This window comes from Mus caroli, chromosome 16 (genome assembly GCF_900094665.2).
Source record: "Mus caroli chromosome 16, CAROLI_EIJ_v1.1, whole genome shotgun sequence".
Taxonomy (NCBI): Eukaryota; Metazoa; Chordata; class Mammalia; order Rodentia; family Muridae; genus Mus; species Mus caroli.
This window is the reverse complement of record NC_034585.1, coordinates 92,602,379-92,624,302: the sequence shown is the minus strand read 5'-3', so window position 1 is coordinate 92,624,302 and position 21,924 is coordinate 92,602,379. Positions and strand designations below refer to the sequence as shown.

Sequence of the window (21,924 nt, the reverse complement as noted above, 5' to 3'; positions counted from 1 at the left end):
TGTAGGCAGCCGAAGCCTAAAAGATGGCGCAGGTCTCCGGTACACCGTAGTCGTAAACAACACCACTGCGCAGGCACCAGCCCGAATCTGGCGCCAACCCCTCAGGAGTGGGTGCATGCAAATTAAGGTGCCAGCAGACTGAACAATCCCAGGAGGACACAAAGCTTTTCCCTGTGCTGGGGTGTATATAAGGAGTCCTCCCTGGGTGCCCTGAGTTCCCGTAGCATCGAGGCATTCCTGCAATAAAGCTGTTGAGAAGAATCCGTGTTGCATTTTCCTTGCCGGATGAGGTGGGCACAACAAAGAGATATTAAGGAAAAGTAATTGTTGCTTCCTATTATTTTTGTTGTTAGAGTTGGCATTCTGTTCTTGTGCCTGTCATCTTTTAAGTTTGTTGAAGGATTACTTTCTTGCTTTTTCTAGGACATGGTTTCTGTCCTTGTATTGGTACTTTTCTGTTATTATCCTTTGAAGGGATGGATTCGTGGAAAGATAATGTGTGAATTTGGTTTTGTCGTGGAATACTTTGGTTTCTCCATCTATGGTAATTGAGAGTTTGGCTGGGTATAGTAGCCTGGGCTGGAATTTGTGTTCTCTTAGTGTCTGTATAACATCTGTTCAGGATCTTCTGGCTTTGATAGTCGCTGGTGAAAAATCTGGTGTAATTCTGATAGGCCTGTCTTTATATGTTACTTGACCTTTTTCCCTTGTTGCTTTTAATATTCTATCTTTAGTGCATTTGTTGTTCTGATTCTTATGTGTCGGGAGGAATTTCTTTTCTGGTCCTATCTATTTGGAGTTCTGTAGGCTTCTTGTATGTTCATGGGCATCTCTTTAAGTTTGGGAAGTTTTCTTCTATAATTGTTGAAGATATTTGCTGGCCCTTTGAGTTGAAAATCTTCATTCTCATCTACTCCAATAATCGTAGGTTTGGTCTTCTCATTGAGTCCTGGATTTCCTGGATGTTTTGAGTTAGAATCGTTTTGCATTTTCTTTGATTGTTGTGCCCATGTTCTCTATGGAATCTTCTGCACCTGAGATTCTCACTTCCATCTCTTGTATTCTGTTGCTGATGCTCCCATGCATGGTTCCAGATTTCTTTCCTAGGGTTTCTATCTCCAGCATTGTCTCACTTTGGTTTTGGTTTTTCTTTATTGTGTCTACTTCCCTTTTTAGGTCTTGTATGGTTTTGTTCATTTCCATCATCTGTTTGGTTGTGTTTTCCTGTATTTATTTAAGGACTTCTACCACTTTAGCAGTGTTTTCCTGTATTTCTTTAAGCGAGTTATTAAAGTTTTTCTTGATGTCCTCTACCAGCATCATGAGATACGATTTTAAATCCGAGTCTTGCTTTTCAGGTGTGTTGGGTTATCCAGGACTGGCTGAGGTGGGAGTGCTGGGTTCTGATGATGGTGAGTGGTCTTGGTTTCAATTAGTAAGACTCTTACATTTGCCTTTCGCCATCTGGTAATCTCTGTAATTAGTTGTTATAGTTGTCTCTGGTTGGAGCTTGTTCCTCCTATGATTCTGTTAGCCTCTGTCAGCAGACATGGGAGTCTAGCTCTCTCCTGAGTTTTTGTGGTCAGAGTACTCTCTGCAGGCAAGTTCTCCTCTTACAGGGAAGGTGCACAGATATCTGGCCTTCAGACCTGCCTCCTGTCTGAAAAAGAAGGACTGAAACAGGGCCTGTCCCAGAAGCTGTGTCGCTTCTGCCTGTTGCAGAAGCTGTGTAGTTTCTGTAGTCTACACTCTCACCTGCGCAGACTAGTCTCTAAGGAATCCGGTACCCAAGATGGCTCCCTGAGGTGCACTGGCAGAGCCCTCTCGGTCAGGCTGAATACCTCTCCTCTGGCGAGGAAGGTGCCCGGATGTCTGGAGACTGAAAAGGGGTCTGTCCCAGAACCTGTGTCTCTTCTGTAATCCTCACTCTCACCTGTGCAGAGTAGTCTTTGAAGGATCCAGGACCCAACATGGCTCCCTCAGGTGCTCCAGCCGTGAGATTCTATCTAATACATCACTGTTCTCATGGGGAAAAAAAGAAGCAGAAAGGAAAAGGAAATGTAGAGGAATATAGAAGAGGAAAAATGAAAGGAGAGAAGAGGAGAAGGAAGAAGAGACTACTTAAAACATGTTATTTCTGTTATCAAACCTGCAGAGAACTATCTGATTGTCAGTTTCTCTCCAGTGTGGTATCTTTTATGCTGTTGTGTTAACTTGGGTTTTACTGCTGTGAAAAGATACTATGACCAAGGCAACTCTTATAAAGGACATTTAATTGGGGGTAGTGTACAGATTCAGAGGTTCAGTCTGATATCATCAAGGCTGAAAAAAATGGCAGTGTCCAAGCAGACATGGTGCTGGAGGAGACAAGAGTTCTACATCTTGAACAGAAGGCAACCAGAAGACTCTGCTGCCCTGGGTGGAGTTTAAGCATAGAATCTAAAAGTCCACCCTCACCGTGACAAACCTTCTCAACTGCCACATCTACTCCAGAAAGGCCATACTTCCTAATACAGCCACTTGCCATAGACCAAGTATATTCACACCTTTCAAGATCACTGTAAGGACTTTTACCACATTGGTTATATTCATAGGTGTTCTTTTATGTAGTTGGAGGTGTTGATTGTGAATAGGCTTTACCATATTATCTACATGTGTAAGGTTTCTCTCCAGTATGAAATTCTTTCATGTTTTCAAACTTGACCATGAGAGGCAAAGGATTTACTACATTGCTTACATCAATAGGGTTTCCCTCCAGTATGTATTCTTTTATGCTCTTGAAGATTATGATGGTGTGTAAAGACTTTACCACATTCATTACATGTGTAAGGTTTATTTCCAGTATGAATTTTTTCATGATTTTGAAGTTGACCACGAGAGGCAAAGGATTTACTACATTGCTTACATTCATAGGGTTTCTCTCCGGTATGTGTTCGTTTATGTACTTGGAGATAACTATGATATGCAAATGCTTTACCACATTGATTACAGTTGTAAGGTTTCTCTCCGGTATGTGTTCGTTTATGTACTTGGAGATAACTATGATATGCAAATGCTTTACCACATTGATTACAGTTGTAAGGTTTCTCTCCAGTATGACTTCTTTCATGAATTTGAAGTCCATGATGAGAGGCAAAGGATTTACTACATTGTTTACATTCATAGGGTTTCTCTCCAGTATGTGTTCTTTTATGTATTTGGAGAGTACTATGATATGCAAATGCTTTACCACATTGATCACATTTGCAAGGTTTCTCTCCAGTATGAATTCTTTCATGTCTTTTAAGATCATTCTGAGCTACAAAGGCTTTACCACATTGATCACATTTATAAGGTTTCTCCCCAGTGTGTATTCTTTTATGAACTTGGAGATTACAACTACGTGCAAAAGCTTTACCACATTGATTACATTTGTAAGGTTTATCTCCAGTATGACTTCTTTCATGACTTTGAAGATGACCACGAGAGGCAAAGGATTTACCACATTGATTACATTTGTAAGGTTTCTCTCCAGTATGTGTCCTTTTATGTACTTGGAAACTTCTATGATATACAAAGGCTTTGCCACATTGATTACATTTGTAAGGTTTCTCTCCAGTATGACTTCTTTCATGACTTTGAAGTTGACCATAAGAGGCAAAGGATTTACCACAGTGATTACATTTGTAAGGTTTCTCTCCAGTATGTGTTCTTTTATGTACTTTGAGATAACTATTTAATGCAAATGCTTTACCACATTGAATACATTTGTATGGTTTCTCTCCAGTATGAATTCTTTCATGACTTTGAAGTTGACCATGAGAGGCAAAGGGTTTACTACATTGCTTACATTCATAAGGTTTCCCTCCAGGATGAATTCTTTCATGTTTTTTAAGTAGCTCACGAGAGGTTAAGGATTCACTACATTGCTTACATTCATAGGGCTTCTCTCCAGTATGTGTTCTTTTATGTACAAGGAGAGTACTACGATATGCAAATGCTTTACCACATTGATTACATTTGTAAGGTTTCTCTCCAGTATGACTTCTTTCGTGAATTTGAAGTTGATCATGAGAGGCAAAGGATTTACTACATTGTGTACATTCATAGGGTTTCTTTCCAGTATGTGATCTTTTATGTACTTGGAGAGTACTATGATATGCCAAGGCTTTACCACATTGATCACATTTGAAAGGTTTCTCTCCAGTATGAACTCTCTCATGTCTTTTAAGACTATTCTGAGCTACAAAGGCTTTACCACATTGATCACATTTATAAGGTTTCTCTCCAGTGTGTATTCTTTTATGTACTCGCAGATGACCAAGATATGCAAAGGCTTTACCACATTGATCACACTCATAGGGTTTCTCTCCAGTATGTGTTCTTTTATGTACTTGGAGAGTATTATGAAATACAAAGGCTTTACCACATTGATCACATTCATAGGGTTTCTCTCCAGTATGTGTTCTTTTATGTATTTGGAGATTACTGTGCTGTGCAAAGGCTTTACCACATTGATTACATTCATAGGGTTTCTCTCCAGTGTGTGTTCTTTTATGTATTTGCAGAGTACTGTGTTGTGCAAAGGCTTTACCACATTGATTGCATTTGTAGGGTTTCTCTCCAGTATGTATTATTTGGAGACTACTTTGATGTACAAAGGCTTCACCAGACTGAATGCCTTCATAGGGTTTCTCTCCAGTATGAATTCTTTCATGCCTTTGAGGATAACTGTGACTTGCAAAGTCTTTACCACACTGAATATTTTCAGAGTGTTTCTCTCCAATAAGTCTTCTTTCATGCCTGCAAAGATAATTGGCACATGTGAAAGCTTTACCACATTCACTAAACCAATGAATCTTCTTATCTGTAGGAATTAGTTTTACAATTTGGTCTAATTGTAAACAGGACTCAAATATTAAGATTTTTATCAATTTGTTTACATTCATGGTTTCCCCTTCATTATGGTTTGTTTTGCATACCTGTAATGGTAAGTGATATTACATGGCTCATATTTGTAGCATCCTTTTTCTCTATGAGATTTTTCACATATTTGAAGAGAAATGGAAGAGCTCAGAGCTTTAGCACACTGACTACATTCATAGATTTGCCTATAGTGTGAAATACACTACATTTTCATACTACAATGGCAAAGTAAACAAGGACAAACAGAAAGGAATGTTTCACAATCCTAGTACTCATAGGGATTTTCTGCAGTGTGAGTATATGGATATATTCCCACTGAAGTTGGCAAACCAAATAATTATAACTTGTAACACACTGAGAAAGTTGGCTCAAATGTGGACTACTACATATATCTTAATTGTTCTGGGAGAGAGAGAAGGTTCTGCTTCTTTCAATATACCTATACTGACATAGCTTGTATCCATTGTGATACAGGGTATAACTATTAGAAAAGAATAACAAATGAAAGATTTCTACATTGCATTCACGCAGTTTGGTTGTTTGTTCATCATAGACATATGGTATAGGAATTAAGGTTTCTCATCATCAACATTCTTGACTCTCATAAACTGCCCCTCTCATGCCTCATGCTTAAACTTAGCAATGTTACTATATGAGTAATCAGCTTTACTATGGAATATTTGCTTATTGGAAACATACACTTATCACCTAATATATATCTTTGGCAATATGTGAGTGGTATGACACTAGATTGGCAGTTCTACAGAATAGCTGTACTGCGGCTATGATTCAAATGGTACTATGTGTTAGGGCATTGTTTCCTCATCTTCTCTTTTAGAGAAATGCCTTGAAAACACAAATCAGACACCTGACATTGAGGTATAAGGATTTGTGAGAACTTAATAATCAATACTCTTAAAGAAGTGCCTTTTTTTACACTATTGATTTTCTTTAAATGTTCCAGGACATATTAACATTTCTTCAGAGGCATACTCATATCAACATGAAAATTACCTTCCATGTCTTCTGGAACTTTGACAATGTTCTTCAATATTATTGTCTTCCCATTTGTAGCCTAAAATATAGTACCAGAAAATGTATGATATATTATTAGAAATTAGGCAAATTTGAGTTACTATCTTTAGCAGACGTGATTTATTCATCTCATTTTTCCTCATTCTCAATTGGAATTTCAGAAAAGCATCAATAGCAAAGAAAGAATTGTTCCCTTATTTTAATAAGTGAAAGAAAATTCAGTCTTACCTATAGCATTGAGGTTCCTGTAGGTCTCCAGCATCACATCTTTGTAGAGGCTCTTCTGTGAAGGATTCAGCAAAGCCCATTCTTCTCGAGTGAAGTTCACATGCACATCATCATGGGTCAACCCATCCTAAAATATTCCATACATGTGTAAAACAAAAACCATGATACTGACATCATTGTAAATGTATGCTTCATTGACAATATACTTGTATATTTGTATGATTCTGGTGCTTCCCCCACTTATTTCATGACCAAGAAGTTCTAATACAATTATCAAGTCATCTTAAAAGGAAACTGTGTTATAAGGTTCACTTCTCTCATTCCTTTGCTCTTTGAATAGGATATAGCTGAGAGAGAGAGAGAGAGAGAGAGAGAGAGAGAGAGAGAGAGAGAGAGAGAGAGAGGCAAGCAGTACTGAACATACATCAGAGAAACTGTATGAACAATTACAAACTTCAAAAAATGATGAGCAGGCTGAATATAGCAGTTTATGCCTTTAATCCCAGCACTGTGGAGGCAGATGTAGGTATATCTCTGGTCTACCCAGGACAGCCAGAGATACATATTAAGGCCCTGTCTCCCCTGTAATAATCAATTAATGCCACAAGAAAGATAGAAAGGAGTCGGGGGATTTTACTGGAGTTCTTACAAAAAATGACACATTCACTCCAGTTCTCTATTCATCTTCCAGAATCCTGACGTGTCCCAGTTTAATCCATAACAGTAATGAGATCTTACTTAAGAGGGGTGCATCTTTAAATACAAATGGACTGATGCAAATATTAGCAATGTAAATGTTGATCCTACATAGAACAGGAGATGGCTCAGCAGTGAAGAGCTCTTGCTGGTCTTGCAAATAATTAGGCTTAATTGCCAGTAGTTACGAGGGGGCTTCACAACTATCGATTACTCCAAGTTCAGGAATTCTGAACCCATCTTCTCACTACTATGGGAACCAGGCATACATGATGTGCATATTCAGGCATACACTCAAATACTCATATTCATTGAAAAAATGAAAACAAACACAACAGGTAGGGAGAATGTTATGTACCTGCAAACCAGTGACTCAGAAAGCTCAGGCAGTAAAGCTCAGGCAGTATTAATGTCATGAATACAGGCTATACTGAGAAACAGAATATTCTCTCTGGAAATTTCAAAATTCACAACGTGGATGACTATCAACACAACAGCATATGCTTGACCTGTACCAAAACCTACATTCTCGCCCATCAGCCAATCATATAAAAACAAACAAACAAATAATCAAAGAAAATGCTAGGCATGTTGGCCCATATTTAATCCCAGCACTCTGGAGCCATAGTCAGGTGGACTTTTAAGTTTAAGGCCGCATGTTGTACACACCTACTTTCAGGACAGCTGGGGCTACACAAAGAAACATTGTCCTCAAAGACAAAAACAACAAAATTAAAATTATAAAATACCAGGCTTGCAAAATAACAATTGCTTCAACTGCATCTTATGTAATTTATGGTTAGTCTATAATGGTGAAGGCAAGACGCCATAAGAAGGAAGCTGACTACTCAGGTCCAATCACAACACAGGAGAAACACACACAAACCGGAAATGGGTTGAGTCTATAGACACTCAAATCTCATCCCCAATAAGCAATCTAGAAAGTTTCCTCCTACAAAAGCTTCCATTGAGAGGACTGAGTTGGTCAGAGCCAAGCTGACTGCATGACAGGCTGCAAACTGACAGTATGGGAAACTAGGCCTAAGTTTCTGTTCCCTAGAACTGGAAAAGTCCAATCAAGTCAATTCCAGGAAAACCGGCAGCCAATCAGAAGCTTCTAGGAACTGCGCCTACCACCAGGCCTGAGCCAAACCTAAACAAGAATAATCAGCCTGCATTAGTTCCATAAAGTCCCCCAAGTTCCCCAGAACCTTAACCAATCCCAAAGACACCTATACCCTTGGAATTTGAACCAACCAATCAGAATAAAGTTCACTTTCTCCTCCCTGGAATTCCTCTAACAGGCTTTAAATTGAGCTTGCAAAGCTCACATGTCTGTATCCATCATAGTGAATGGCAGACCCCTGCATGATAGAATTCNGCAGAATAAAACACTTTTGCATACTATTTGAGTTGAGGGACTTCCTTCAGTAATTCTTGGACACTAACATTATAAGCTCTCCCAAAGAAAGCCACATAGGAGAAACAAGTGTTCAAAGACATCACCCTATCTGGGAGCTTTTTGACTCAATCAACTACATTCTGGTCATGGTCACCCATGATGAAAATGCACTTAGTTTAACTTCAACGACCCTAATAGTCTGCAGCACCCTGTACATTCTTCAAATGTCTTTCTTTCTTTCTTTCTTTCTTTCTTTCTTTCTTTCTTTCTTTCTTTCTTTCTTTCTTTCTTCCTTTTTCTTCTTCTTCTTCTTCTTCTTCTTCTTCTTCTTCTTCTTCTTCTTCTTCTTCTTCTTCTTCTTCTTCTTCTTCTTCCTCTCTCTCTCTCTCTCTCTCTCTCTCTCTCTGTCTCTCTCTCTCTCTCATTTCCTTAAGATTTATTTCATTTACATGAGTCCACTGTAGCTACATTTATATGTAGTACACCAGAAGAGGGCATCAGATCCCATTACAGATGGTTGTGGGTCACCATGTGGTTGCTGGGAATTGAACTTAGGCGCTCTAGAAGAACAAGCAGCCAGTGCTCTTAACTGCTAATACATATTTCTATCCCCTCTTCTGACACTATTGATTGCTACATCTTGTAAAATCAAAAAGCAAGCTATATCTTCCCAACATACTAAGGCACAGAATGCCCCTTCCCATTCCAATAGAGAGGAATGTGTACATAGTGAGGGAAGAATGGACCAAGGCAGGAAACCCAGCAGAACAAACACCACATCCAGTAGCTCTGTCTCAGACACAAGGGGCCTCAGTTTCAAAAGGCTTAGATGGCCCTATCCATGAAACTTCTCATGCATCTCTTGGTTTAGTTACTTGCACTCCTTCTATGCAGCATCCCATGGCAGGTGTCTCATAGCTTAGGTATCTCAACATCTTATGGTATCAAAATGCAACTCAGGTTTCATTGTCACAGGTTCATGCAATGCACTCCCACAGTATCCTCCCTCACTAGAGCTCTGACTCTGGCAAACATAGATGGCTAGAACAGTGCTGAACTGAAACCACAAGGAAAGAATCCATAACCTTAAATTTTACATCTTTCTTATTTCTAGAACTTGGGTGATACTGGCAAGTTGGGATTCTAAATTGGGATGGACTCCCCCATGCTTGGACCACAACAAGGATGCCAGCGCTTGTAGCAGATTTTGTATGAAGTTCCTCCCAGGGGCCTACCCCTGCCCAGTCTTCCATTCATTGAAGGCTTATCAGGAGGGTGTGTTTCCCTTAGCACACCTTCTTAGGCTTTCATTCCTGAATTCAGGCCTCTGTCTCAGCATTTGGCTGCCATTTGAAACTACCCAAAGCTGTTTTCCTCTACAAGCCACAGACTGCATTTATTTCTGCACAACTTGATGCTTTTTTCATTGTAGTCATGAATGAGTTACAAGTAATAATCATCCAACAGATTCATTATTCCACCTAAGAAATACAGCCAATTATTTTTTAATTCTGCCTTACTCAATTTCTCAGAGCATGGGAAGAATAAGGAAGTTTTGGGGTCAAATTACCACAAAAAAGACCTCTAGCGAAATTTTTCATTCTATTTTCAACTGAAATCCTACAACATCACCTTCTGTCTGCATAACTTGCAATATTTATATCTTCCAGATGCCACAACAACAGCCAGTTAAGCTCTGAGTACAGCTTTCTATGCTGTTTGCCATCTCAAGTCCTGATCTCTCCCACATTCCTCCAAAGGAGAACATGTCCAGTTTCTCTCCAGCAACAAAATCACTTTTTGAGGATTTTTTTTTTCTTGGTTCTAACTTGCTACTCTGCTACTTTGATTAAATCCTCTAACCAAAAGCAACTCAGGTAATGAACAGGTTCACTTGTTTGGTCCTGTCAGAACACAGTCCATCATTTTGTGAGCTTAGGATAGAAACATCAAGAAAATAAGGCAAAAACCATAGACAAACATTGTTTCCTGCCTTGCCCTCTTGCTTGGTCACTGTCCCATGCTCAGCTAGCTCTCTTATGTAGCCCAGGCCCACTTGCTGAGGGATCCTGCTACCCTCAGTGGAAGAGCCTTCCCACATCAATCATCACAATCTCTCACTAACACAGCATCCAGCCATTTTGATGAGGGCATGACCTCAAGTGAGGCTTCCTCAGATGACTGTAGGCTCCAAAATGTTGACAACTGAAGCTAATCAGGACACAGAGACAATAATAGATCAGAAAGTTTTAAAAACACAAATCAAATGTGTTAACCATATCAATCACTTAAGTAGCAAAACTCTAAAAATTGCTGATTGTAACAACTGAAAGACAAAGTTGCCAAGAAATGAGGAGAGGCAAGCCTTCAGAATCAAGAAGAGGAAACTAAAACTGTTTCCCAAACTATCAAAAACTCAAGAAACTCATAGTAAGTTGTCAGAAGACGAAAATAGGTGACCGTCTATCACTTTTCAGAGAAACAACAATATAATTAGATTATAATGAATAAAAACACACAACATAGATAGCACCACAAATAAAAGGAGACAGAAAGACAGATAAACATATGTCTTTTAAACATGAGGTATAAGGATATGATTTAAAAATTAAGAAATTACAGACCAGTACTCATCCTATGTATTCTGTTTCTCCTCTTTGCCAATAATAGAAAGCAGATTAGAAGTGGGGGAAAAACTCTGTCAATTGGACATAGAGGCAGCCTAAGGAATGGGAAAAGTTTTTTTTTTAACCAAATCCATATCTTATAGAGGCCTAATATACAAAATATACAAAGACCTCAAGAAACTAGGCTTTCCAAAGAAAAATTCTATTTAAAAATGGGGTATAGATCTAAACAGAGAATGCTCAACAGAGGAATCTCCAAAAGCTGAGAAATACTTGATGAAATCATCGCCATCTTAGCCATGAGGGAAATGCAAACCAAAACTACTTTGAAATTTTATCTTGTACATGTCAGAATGGTTAAGACCAATAATACAAGGGATAGCTCATGCTGGCAAGGATGTGGAGAAAGGGGAAGAAGTCTTCACTGCTTGTGGTGTGCAAACTAACAGAACCATTATGGAAGTCAGTATTTTCTCAGAATTGTGGTTCCTCAGAACACTGAAAATCCATCTATCTCAAAACCAGCTACACTGCTCTTAGGAATCTATCCAAAACGTGCTCTACCCTACCACAGGGACATTTGCTCAACTATGTTCATAGCATATTTATTCACACTAGACAGAAACTGGAAACAACCTAGAGGTACCTCAACTGAAGAATGGATAATCAAAAAATGTGGTACATTTATGCAATGGAGTATCACTCAACTGTTTGTTTTTTTTTTTTTAATGACATCGTGAATTTATGGGCAAGTGAATGCAACTTAAAAAAAAAAATCCCCCTAAGTGAGGTAATCCACACTCAGAATGACAAACACGGCATGCATTCACTTATAAGTGGATATTACCTATTAGGTAAACAATAATCAAGCTGTACTCCACAAACCCAGAAAGGCTAGGTAGAGATGGGCTATAGGAGGGAAGCACAGATCTCCTTCTAAAGGGGAAATAGAGTGGTTTCTGTGAGTAGACTGGGGTTTTATGGGAACAGGAGTGGGAGGGATCAGTTGGAGGGATGTAGGGGTAAAGTATAATGCAGGGAGAAACAGCTGGAATTAGGGGTGATTTGGGAGCTAGTGTAAAAACCCAGTACAATAGTAACTTCCTGGATGCATTAGGGTGACCTTAATAAAGACTCCAAGTAATGGAGAATATGGAGTCTGAACTGACCATCCTTTGTAGTCAGCCAGGGCTTCAATGTTGGAAATGGGTTACATTTAGTTGAGCTGTTGGCCAAGGTGCTCCCTTGGAGATCCTTAAACAATCTAAGCTGATGCTAGGACAAAACTTTGCTCTCAGATAACTGACAGCAGGACCCCATCAATGAGGACAAATTCCACACAGTTCACTGAATGCAGAAATCAAGCTGGTGCAGGCTTGAAGCCTTAACCCCCATGTTCTAGTCTCTTTGAGGAGAGAAGGTACTCTTCTGGCTACAGAAAGAGAAACCTGGACCCCCACCCCTTACACACACACATACACACACACACACACACACACACACACACACACACCTACAATTGGTCCTTCCTGCAAGATATGCTGAGGCATGATGTTAACAAATTTGTTTGAGTGGCCAACCAATGTTTGGTTTAACTTGAGACCCTTGACCTGAGAGGGAATCTGTGACTAACACTGACTGGATTTTTAGGAACCTTTCAGAGACTTAAATGGCAAGCACAGAGACAGCATGGGTTTGTGTCAGGTCCTCTGCTGATATGTTATGGTTGTTAGCTTGGTGTTTTTGTGGGACTCCTAACAGTGGGAACAGGTGTAACTCTGATTCTTTTGCTTGATCTTGAGACTTTTCCTCTTATCAGGCTGCCTTGTCCAATATGAAGGCTTTCATGTTGTCTCTTTCTACCTTGTTTTGTCCTGTTAGGCTGTCCTCTGTTGGAGGTCTGCTCGTTTTGAAGAGGAAATGGGAGTGAGGGGGTGTTGAATCTTGGGGAGAGGAGGATAGGTGAAATGGGGGGGTGGCAATTGGGAAGAGTATAGGGAGGAAAAAGAGTGCTCAGGATATATTGAATGAGAGAGAATCTATCTTCAGTTAAAAAATAATTTAATATTAAATGAAAATGCAAAAAAGGGAAGCAATAATGAATAAAGAAAAGCAAAATAGTGAAGACAGGGACAGTATGATTATGACAGATACAGTTTTCATTCTGTTTTTGTATACAGTGACCATTACACAGTAGTATAAAAATATCATCTTGGAGGCTTAATTCCTCCTTCTGATATTCTAGATCTAGTTCTGGAAGCTTCTAGCCTCCGTACAATCTTATCTAGGTCTAGAATGTTTTGGGCATCTGAGATTTAATGGCTGAATAAAATCACCCTTTCTTTTTCTTTCTGAACGTTGGCTGGCTGGTTGAACCCAGCTGTTCTGACTCAAACACCTCTTCATGCTAACCGATTCAAACTGCTTCTTTCACTTCTGACTGAATTGCTGAGCTTGGCCTTGAACTTTAGCAATCTGTTCTCGTCTTCTGGCACAGTCTCATTCTCTGGCTCATTCTTTCTTCACCTGTTTCTAGCTTGTTTTCTCTTTAGCCTGTCTCTGTTAAACTCTCCAGATAAAACTACCTCCTCCTCTCACCCTGAGCTGCTTCTGTAAGATTTGTGGTAGCTCAAAATGACCACGGTTGTAAAAAGTTAAGTAAATTCTTTTCCCAGGAAATTCACACTCAGGCAGGCTCAGAGGCCAAGGCTCTTTACCCAGGTCACCACAAGTACCAAAAGAAAGACAGTCTGGTTCACAGTCCATCACAGGCCAATCAGACTGGACTGGGATCGCTTGGCCAACCCCTTCACCCTGGTGGCTGCCACAATCACAATGGCATGGCTTGGGGTCTCCCTCACAGCTCTCTGATGAACTGCATCAGAGGAGAATATGGAAAGAACTTCCAAGCTACCTCCCAATGCTGCTCCTCCTGATTGCTAGGCTGCCCAGAGGACAGTAGAGGCTCTCCTACTGGAGGATTAGAGATTAAATCACTCAGACAGCACAGGCCTTCCCAGCTCTGCCCTTCCACCCCACCCTATGGGCAGACAGAGCCCTAGTATGGTAAATTTGAATTTTATTGGAATCTTCTACTCTCCCAGATGTGGATAGCCCTTGGTACTGCTTCTAGGAATAAGGCAAACATTTGACACTGGGCCAGGACAAGGAAGTAAGCTCAATAATAATAATAATAATAATAATAATAATAATAATACAGCTGAGCAATGTGTTCCTCACATCTTGTCATAAATTGATCATCTTGATAAGACCCTGAATACAGTAAGCAAGGGAACTTCCTCATGAAATAGGAAAGATTCTCTAAGGCAAAAGACATAGTTGAAAAGACAAATTGGCAACCTACGATTGGGAAATAAATTCACTAATCCCACATCCGATACAGGGCTAATATCCAAAATGTATAACGAACTCTAGAAGTTTATCACCAAAAAACCAAACAACCAAACCAAAAAAAATGGGGTATAGAACGAAGCAGAATTCACAACTGAGGAATCACGAATAATTGAGAAACAAAGAAATGTTCAAAGTCCTTAGTGATTAGAAAAATGCCAATCAACACTACTCTGAGATCCCACCTTACACCAATCAGAATGGCTAATATCAAAACCTCAGGTGACAACACATGTTGGAGAGGATGTGGAGAAAGATGAACACTCCTCCACTGCTGGAAGGATTGCAAACTGGCACAAACACACCAGAAATCAAGCTGAAGGTTCCTAAGAAAATTGGAAATAGATCCACCTGAAGACCCAGCTATACCACTCTTGGGGATATACCCAGAAGATGGCCCACCATACCACAGGGGCATGTGTTCCATGATGTTCACAGCAGCCTTATTTGTGATAGGCAGAACCTGGAAACAACCTAGATGTCCCACAACAGAAGAATGGATACAGAAAATGTTGTTCATTTACACAATGGAATACTACTCTGCTATTAAGAAAGAGGACATCCTGAGTATTGCAGGCAAATGGATGGAACTAGAAAATACAGAAAATATCATCCTGAGTGAGGTAACTCAGATTTAAAAGGACAAGTATGGTATGTACTCACTAATAAGTGGATATAAGCCAAAAAAAAAAAAAGTACATGATACTCAAGATACANTCCACAGAACTCATAAAGGTCAACAAGCTGAAGTGTCTAAGTGAGGATCCCTCAGTCCCACTTGGGAGAGAGAAGAAAGCAACCACAAGTGGGGAGGGAGGGAGGGAAAGTGAATGGGGGAGAGAGTGAAGGAGAGATGGGAACCTTACCTGGTTCTGGGTGAGGGAGGGAAGAGCATTGAAGCCTTGAGGGCCAGCAGAAAGAATGAAAACAGGGAACCTCAGGAAATAGGAGGTTGGAGGGATCCTCCATAATGCACCAAAGACCTGGGAGGTGAGAGACTCCCGGGATTCAAAGAGAGGGACCTTACATGAAACGCCTGACAGTAGGGAGATGGAACTTGTAGAGCCCACCTCCAGCAGGAAGACAGGACATCAAATGAGGGATGGTGTTGCCATCCCACAGTCACATCTCTGGTCCATAGTTGTTCCTCTCTGACAGAATTACAGGAATGGAAATGGAGAGGAGCCTGAGGAAATGAAGGTCCAATGACAGGTCCAAAGTNGGATCCAGCTCAAGGGGAGGCCCTAAGGCCTGACACTATTATTGAGGCTATGGATTGCTCACAAAAAGGTACCTATCATGACAGCACTCCGAAAGTCCCAACAAGAAGCTGAAAGAATAAGATGCAGATATTTGCACCCAACCAATGGACAGAAGCAGCTGACTCCTGTTGTTGAATTAGGGAAGGCTGAAAGAATCTTAGGAGAAGGGCAATCCTGTAGCAGGACCAGCAGTCTCAATTAATCTGAACCCCCGAGATCTCTCAAACAGTGAACCACCAAACAGACAGCATACACCAGCTGATATGAGACCCCCCAACATACACATAGTAGAGGATTTCTGAATCTGTGTTCATTCAGAGATGATGTACCTAACCCTCAAGAGACTGGAGGCCCCAGGGAGTTTAGAAGTCACTTGCTGTTGGGAGGGGGGAGAGGGTGGTGACATCCATGTGGAGACTGAGTGGGGTAGGGTGGAAGTGTGGGATGTGGAGTAGTCGGAGGGGTGGACTGGGGGGGGGTGAGGAATGGAATACGGAGTGTCCTAAGTGGAAGGTCCCAGATGAGGAAAAACATCAGAAAAGGTAGAAAGTAAAAAAGCTGGGGTGGGGAGGTCTTACACAAGCTATGGCTCATGCTAAGTAAGCTTCTAAAGAATACCATCTTGTACACGATTGACATGAGGGAAAGGAAGGAGATGGGAGACATCTATGAAGTCAGAAAGATGAAGAAACTATGAAGTCAGCAGAAGCATCATACAATGGGACACACTCAGGAGAAGTCTAATCAAATAGTTGCTGCACAAGGGCAAACTCAGTGCATCTGAAAAACATTTCTGACCAAGCCTCCTGTGGCCTTGGGACTGATAACCACAACCCCGTACAGTGGGAAGAGTTATGCTCTCAGAATCTGAAGCAACCCCTCCCAAAGGCCCTGGCCCCAGATTATTACCAGCTCTCCCAAGCAAATTCCAGGTCTTAGAGAAGGAGCTCTGTTTTATCTCTATACCCAGAGCCTCAGGGAAAGCTCCCAAGGCCTAGGCCCCAAGCTGTGACTGGCTCTGCCAAGCATGTTCCTGGGTTTCATGAGGAGCTATGTCATTCTCCATATATGGAGACCTCAGGGAAAGTGTAACTTAGCACTCAATACAACAGTGTTTTGTTTTGTTTTCTTTTTTACCGTCTCACATGGTTGTCACTAAGCATCATCTCACCCATGTGGCAGAACTATGCTTTTCTCAAGAAGAAAACTGAACCTTTATGCCACACCAGGCCTTACTGTTGATTGTGATCCTGTAATGCCCCATAGACCAGCCTGTTAGAGGCCTGCTCTTTGATATGGAGATGAACCCAGTGGATGGTAGTAAATCAAGTTTGTTTCCTTTGTTATGGCTTGATGCCTAATTTCTGGACAATCCGGGTGAATTAGCTTGTGTATCCTAGCAACCTAATCTCTGAACTTCCCTATTTAGCACATTACCTATCTGTGGGATGTTTTACATGCAGTCCACCCTCAGATAAATTCTACTTGGAGTGCCTTACTATCTCCTAAGCTTTAGTAAATCCTTTACACCATCAATCCTGCACTTTTACATCACAGCTTGATATTGGATTGCTACCCAGCACATGAGATGTCTTTTACAACCTCCACAAAATTAACTCCACCTTTATGGCAAATGGTAAGAACAGAACTTGTAGAAACTAGGACTCTCTGAGTTTGGGATCATGCCAAAGATCTTTCTACACACAGGCCAAATCTCTGCACAGATGCAGCCCCCACAGTGAAGTTATTCAGAGGCTACAGCTGGATCCCCCGAGTGGCTTGGACCTCACGGACCTCACACGTGGCCGCCAATTCCCACTAAGCCCCAGGAAAGCCCCACCACACCAGCTCGCTCTGCTCAGACCCCTGCTTCTCCCCATTGTTGGCAGTGACCCTGTGCTTACCATGTCGCAACTTCGGAGCTTGCCTGTGCACAATCCACAGCATCCAACCGCAGGAAACGGAGCACGGCACACAGGACCATTCAAGCACTCAGCTACGAAGCGAAACCGACACCAGGGCACCCGGAAAACCCGCCTTCTCTTCTGACTCACAGGTCTGCCTAGAGGCTCTGATTAGCCAGTAAGTCTTGAGTGAGTCGAGCACCTCCCTTAGAGTTAGAGTGTGCTGAAGCCACACAGTGTAGAAGTTCTCAGACCTAGCTTCAAGTCCAGGGACAACCTTTTCCAGATCTACAGGGATTTTCATTTCTGTAGTACTTGTGCCGGTCCTCCAATAGACTACCCTTCTGTCTCCCCGCACAGCCCCAGGGAGGAACCACCACTGCACCTATCACTGCTCAGCCGCTTGCTCCTCCCCTATGTGGGCAGCGACCCCATGCTCAGCAGGTCCTTGACTTTTCAGCCTGAGCTACCCTCACTCAGTAGACTGTTTGCCTTTCTCCTGGAATCAAGGTAGTTAGCTTGCATAGCTCAACTTGCAGTGGAGTTATCAATCTGTCCTACAAGCGGAAGGGTGCCCAGGATATTAACGATTAAAGAGAGATTTGGGGAAACAATAGTTTTGCTGCGGTTGGGATTCAGACCCGGGACCAGCTTCTGATCTGCATATATTTAACACACCAAAGCTGGCTGGGTGGAGCCATCCAGCAGCCACGGGCGAACTGAGTTTACCTGAAAGGGGGGGCTGGAAATGAAAAGATGGGGGGGGGGTGTTACGCGAGAGAAGAATGAAGTCAAGACAAAGATTCTGATCAAGACTCAAAGTTTAATAATAGGCTTTACGTTTATAAAGGGAAAAACCACAAAACCCATTCCCTTCTTTAGCTGGAATACGTTGTAGAACAAGGTCAGCACAGGCAGCCAAAACAGCTAAGTTCCCATGGGAACCTGCAACTGCAGCCAAGACACTTGTCTCTATCTAGCTTGATAAGGCCTGTCATGATGAATGTTCAAGGTCTGCTTAGCCTGCTCAAGGCTGGGAAGGTTACAGCTGAACCTCCAGGTTCTCCCAGCTCTCCTCAGTCTCCACCTGTTACATAGCAAAGTTGGCAGATACCCTGAGCTTTCCCGTCTCCAGAAGATCTTCCTATATAATCCTGACAGTTTGTACTCTTTGTCTCTCTGCCTCCTCCTCCCTCCTTCTGCCCTTCCCCCTCCTCCCTCCACTTCCCTCTCCATCTCCCTCCCCCCTGCACTTCTCTATCCCTGCTTGCCTTGCTAACTCCTTCTCCCCACCTCTGCTCCTTATACTCCCATCCCATAACTTCTCTCACCTCCTTGGGACTAGTGAACTCTCTGGTTCCTTGGGATCACTGAATCCACTAGAGAGCTACCCCAAATAAACCCCCAAATACTCTAATTTCACTTGGGTTGAGTCCTTCATGCTGGGCTTAGGTAAACTGCAGCTAGTTTTCAGCTGGTAAGTATGTGAACCCTGGAAGGCAAACAGGAACCAGATAACAAACCCTGTGGAGCACTATGGTTAGCCAGCACATCTTCCTCACTGGGAAGGTAAACATTCATTAGCAGAGGATTCTGCAAGGCCTCCCCACCCCAGCTTTTGTAACTTTCTGCCTTCTACTTTTCCTGTCTTTTTCATCCTCTGGCACTTTGTACTTAGGAACCTGTCACTGATGTTGTTTCAGGACACTGGTGTACTTAAGAATTAATTCTGGGAATATATATGCTGTGTAAGTGTCTGTCTAATTGGTTAGACATGCAGTCTCCAATCCATATTTAAATTGTTCAAAAATTAACCTGGGACCTGAACCTAAAAGGGACTTAAGGGTGACAGCATAGGTGGAAATAAAAATCTATTCCCAGCTGGCTCTTCTTTGAGCATTAGCCAGAGCTAAATGCATGCTGTCATTAAAGAGATTTCTCTCAGTTAACCTTTTGTGTGTGCAGTGATCTAAAAGATCTTACTAAATCTTATATAGTTATAGATTCCCTTCTGTATGAGTTCTTTTAGGACTTCAAAGACTACTGAGATATGCAAAGGCTTTAACAGATTGATTACACACTAAAGGTTTTACTCTTGTATAAAGATCCCAGGAAGTGCAAAACTTTACCACACTGTCTGTGTTGATGGAGTTTCTCTGCAGTTTGACTTTTTCTCATGATTTGTAAGACTACTGCTACATGCAAAGGCTTTACCACATTGTTTACATTTATATATTGTCTCTCTGGTATGTATTATTTTCTGTATTTGTAGATAACTGTGCTGTGAAAAGTACTGGAGTCCATCTCTGGTGGGGTTCTGGAACCTGAAAACAGATGTGTGGTCTCCGCAAAAGTGAGGACTCTGACTACCTGTTAGACCTTTCAACCAAGTGGTACTGAATAGCTCAAGTCATCTTTCTTTAAACAATCACAAGCCTGCTCCCAGGAGCAGTGATATCATTGGTTATTCTACTTAATGAAATCATAACATCAGCATTATAAAAGCCCCATCACTGTAAAAGCCCCCAATAGTTTTCCTTCCTCCTTCCCATCTCCTGATATGTCAATTACTCCCTAATCTTATTTTGCACTACAAAGTACAATTAATGAAAGCCAAAAATAAATGTCTAGCCAGAAATATCCTGTGGACATGAGCACATACCCATTTGGTAGCTGGTTATTCAATTATGCAAGATGACACGGATTAAATAAACATTTGTGGATATACGTCTATTCATCAAATAGCACCTCTCTGCCATAATACTTTTTTAATTGCACATAGAGATGTGATCATTGTACCAAGCAACCTTTCCCAATAAGCACCTATCAATTTGATGCCATCTTTCTAAGAACTATTTTTAATTCTCTACTGATCAAACATGGCTTTCCCATTTTTCGTCTCTGTTTATCAGACATAGCTTCCTCAGAACAGCTATGCAAGCAGGACCCACTGCTCTCCACAACCACCACAGGCTTACTCAGTGTGACTGTAGCTGTTTCTTTGGGGGCATGATTACATGTCCCAAAATACTCAGGAATAATGGTCACATCTGGAGGATCAACAGAAGTAAAGAGAGGAAAAGAGGGTTTTACACCTTGAAAGAGTATTGAGAAAAACACAGAATCATTCACAGAGCTTTCAGCCTACAAGATTCCAGCCTTGTCCATGCTTGACAAGGTGAAAGTAAACATTGCTATGAGTATTAACATAAGTATAGCAAAAGCAAGGAGAGCTTATAGCACATGTGATCTAGATAATAAGCATAGAAGCCACCAAATTCACCCCAGGTCTTTACCAAGTGGGAAGGTATTTTCATGGGTCTTGCCACAGGAGAGTCCTATCAGTGAAACACTGATATGCTGTTCCCTACAGGGCCACTGCCAGAAAAGGCTTCATCACACTGCTTATATTCACAGGGTTTCTTCACAATATGCATTCTTCTATCTATTTGTAGAGAACTATGATATGCAAATTTTGGGAACAAGTAAAATAAATGTGTTCTGAGTACTGCCTTTTTGTTATTAGACTCCATTTAATCATAGAATGAAACTATGTTCAAGTTCCTAGGCTCTAGGGGAACTGGAGACTTCCCAATAACTGAACAGCTTCTGTTATTCATCTTTTCTTCCACAAAACATAATGACTATTTCTAACCACAAAAGAATAAATGGATATGATTGGTTAGACAGTAAAACCTATATTCTGTATCCATTGACATCGTTCAATCACATAAAGAAAGCCCCTATCCCTAAGTGCTGACAGGTGGAAAATGTATCTGTAACATGGCACACATGTTTGTGGTTTTCAAGATTAAAAGTTTTGTAAAATGGGTTGCAGCTCAGATCCTGAGTATACTCTACAGTCCTGGTTGATCAGTAGTGTCATGGTTACAATAAATTCTTGTCAACTGTACTGACCTGGTGTTGGAGTTGTATTGGATCTAAGTGGACCCATAACACAAAGGCTTTACCACATTGCTTACATGCATAGAATCTCTCCAGTATGAATACTTTCTTAATGATAAAGACTATAAATATGTGCAAAGGCTTCACCATATTAAATACATTCATGTGGTTTGTCTCCAATATGAATTCTTTCATGCATTTGAAGATGACCTTGATGTGCAAAGGCTTTGCCACATTGGTTACATTCATAAGGCTTCTCTCCAGTACGTGTCCTTTTATACATTTGGAGACTATTGTGATATGAGAAGGCTTTATCTCATTGATTATATTTATAGGGTTTCTCTCCAGTATGTGTGTGTGCTTAAATTTTATTTATTTATTTTATGCATGTAAGTACACCACCATTGCTCTCTTCAGACACACCAGAAGAGGGCACCAGACCCCATTACAGATGGTTGTGAGCCACCTTGTGGTTGCTGGGACTTGAACTCAGGACTTCTGGAAGAGCAGTTGGTGCTCTTAACCACTGAGCCATTTCTCCAGCCCAG

At 41.2% G+C, this 21,924-nt stretch overlaps 1 protein-coding gene across 1 annotated transcript in view; it reads right to left on the bottom strand.

Moving 5' to 3' along the window:
- Window positions 1–2,317: 2,317 nt before the first annotated feature.
- The window catches only part of LOC110311402 (zinc finger protein 431-like), a 56,708-nt gene continuing 37,101 nt past the window's right edge, over window positions 2,318–21,924 (bottom strand). The window contains exons 2-4 of the mRNA XM_029470824.1: window positions 6,169–6,295; window positions 5,920–5,980; window positions 2,318–4,782 (exon numbers count right to left, since the gene is read on the bottom strand). Of these exons, the coding sequence (XP_029326684.1) occupies window positions 2,739–4,782; window positions 5,920–5,980; window positions 6,169–6,295 (2,232 nt within the window). The 3' untranslated portion in view covers window positions 2,318–2,738. The remainder of the gene's footprint in view (window positions 4,783–5,919; window positions 5,981–6,168; window positions 6,296–21,924) is intronic.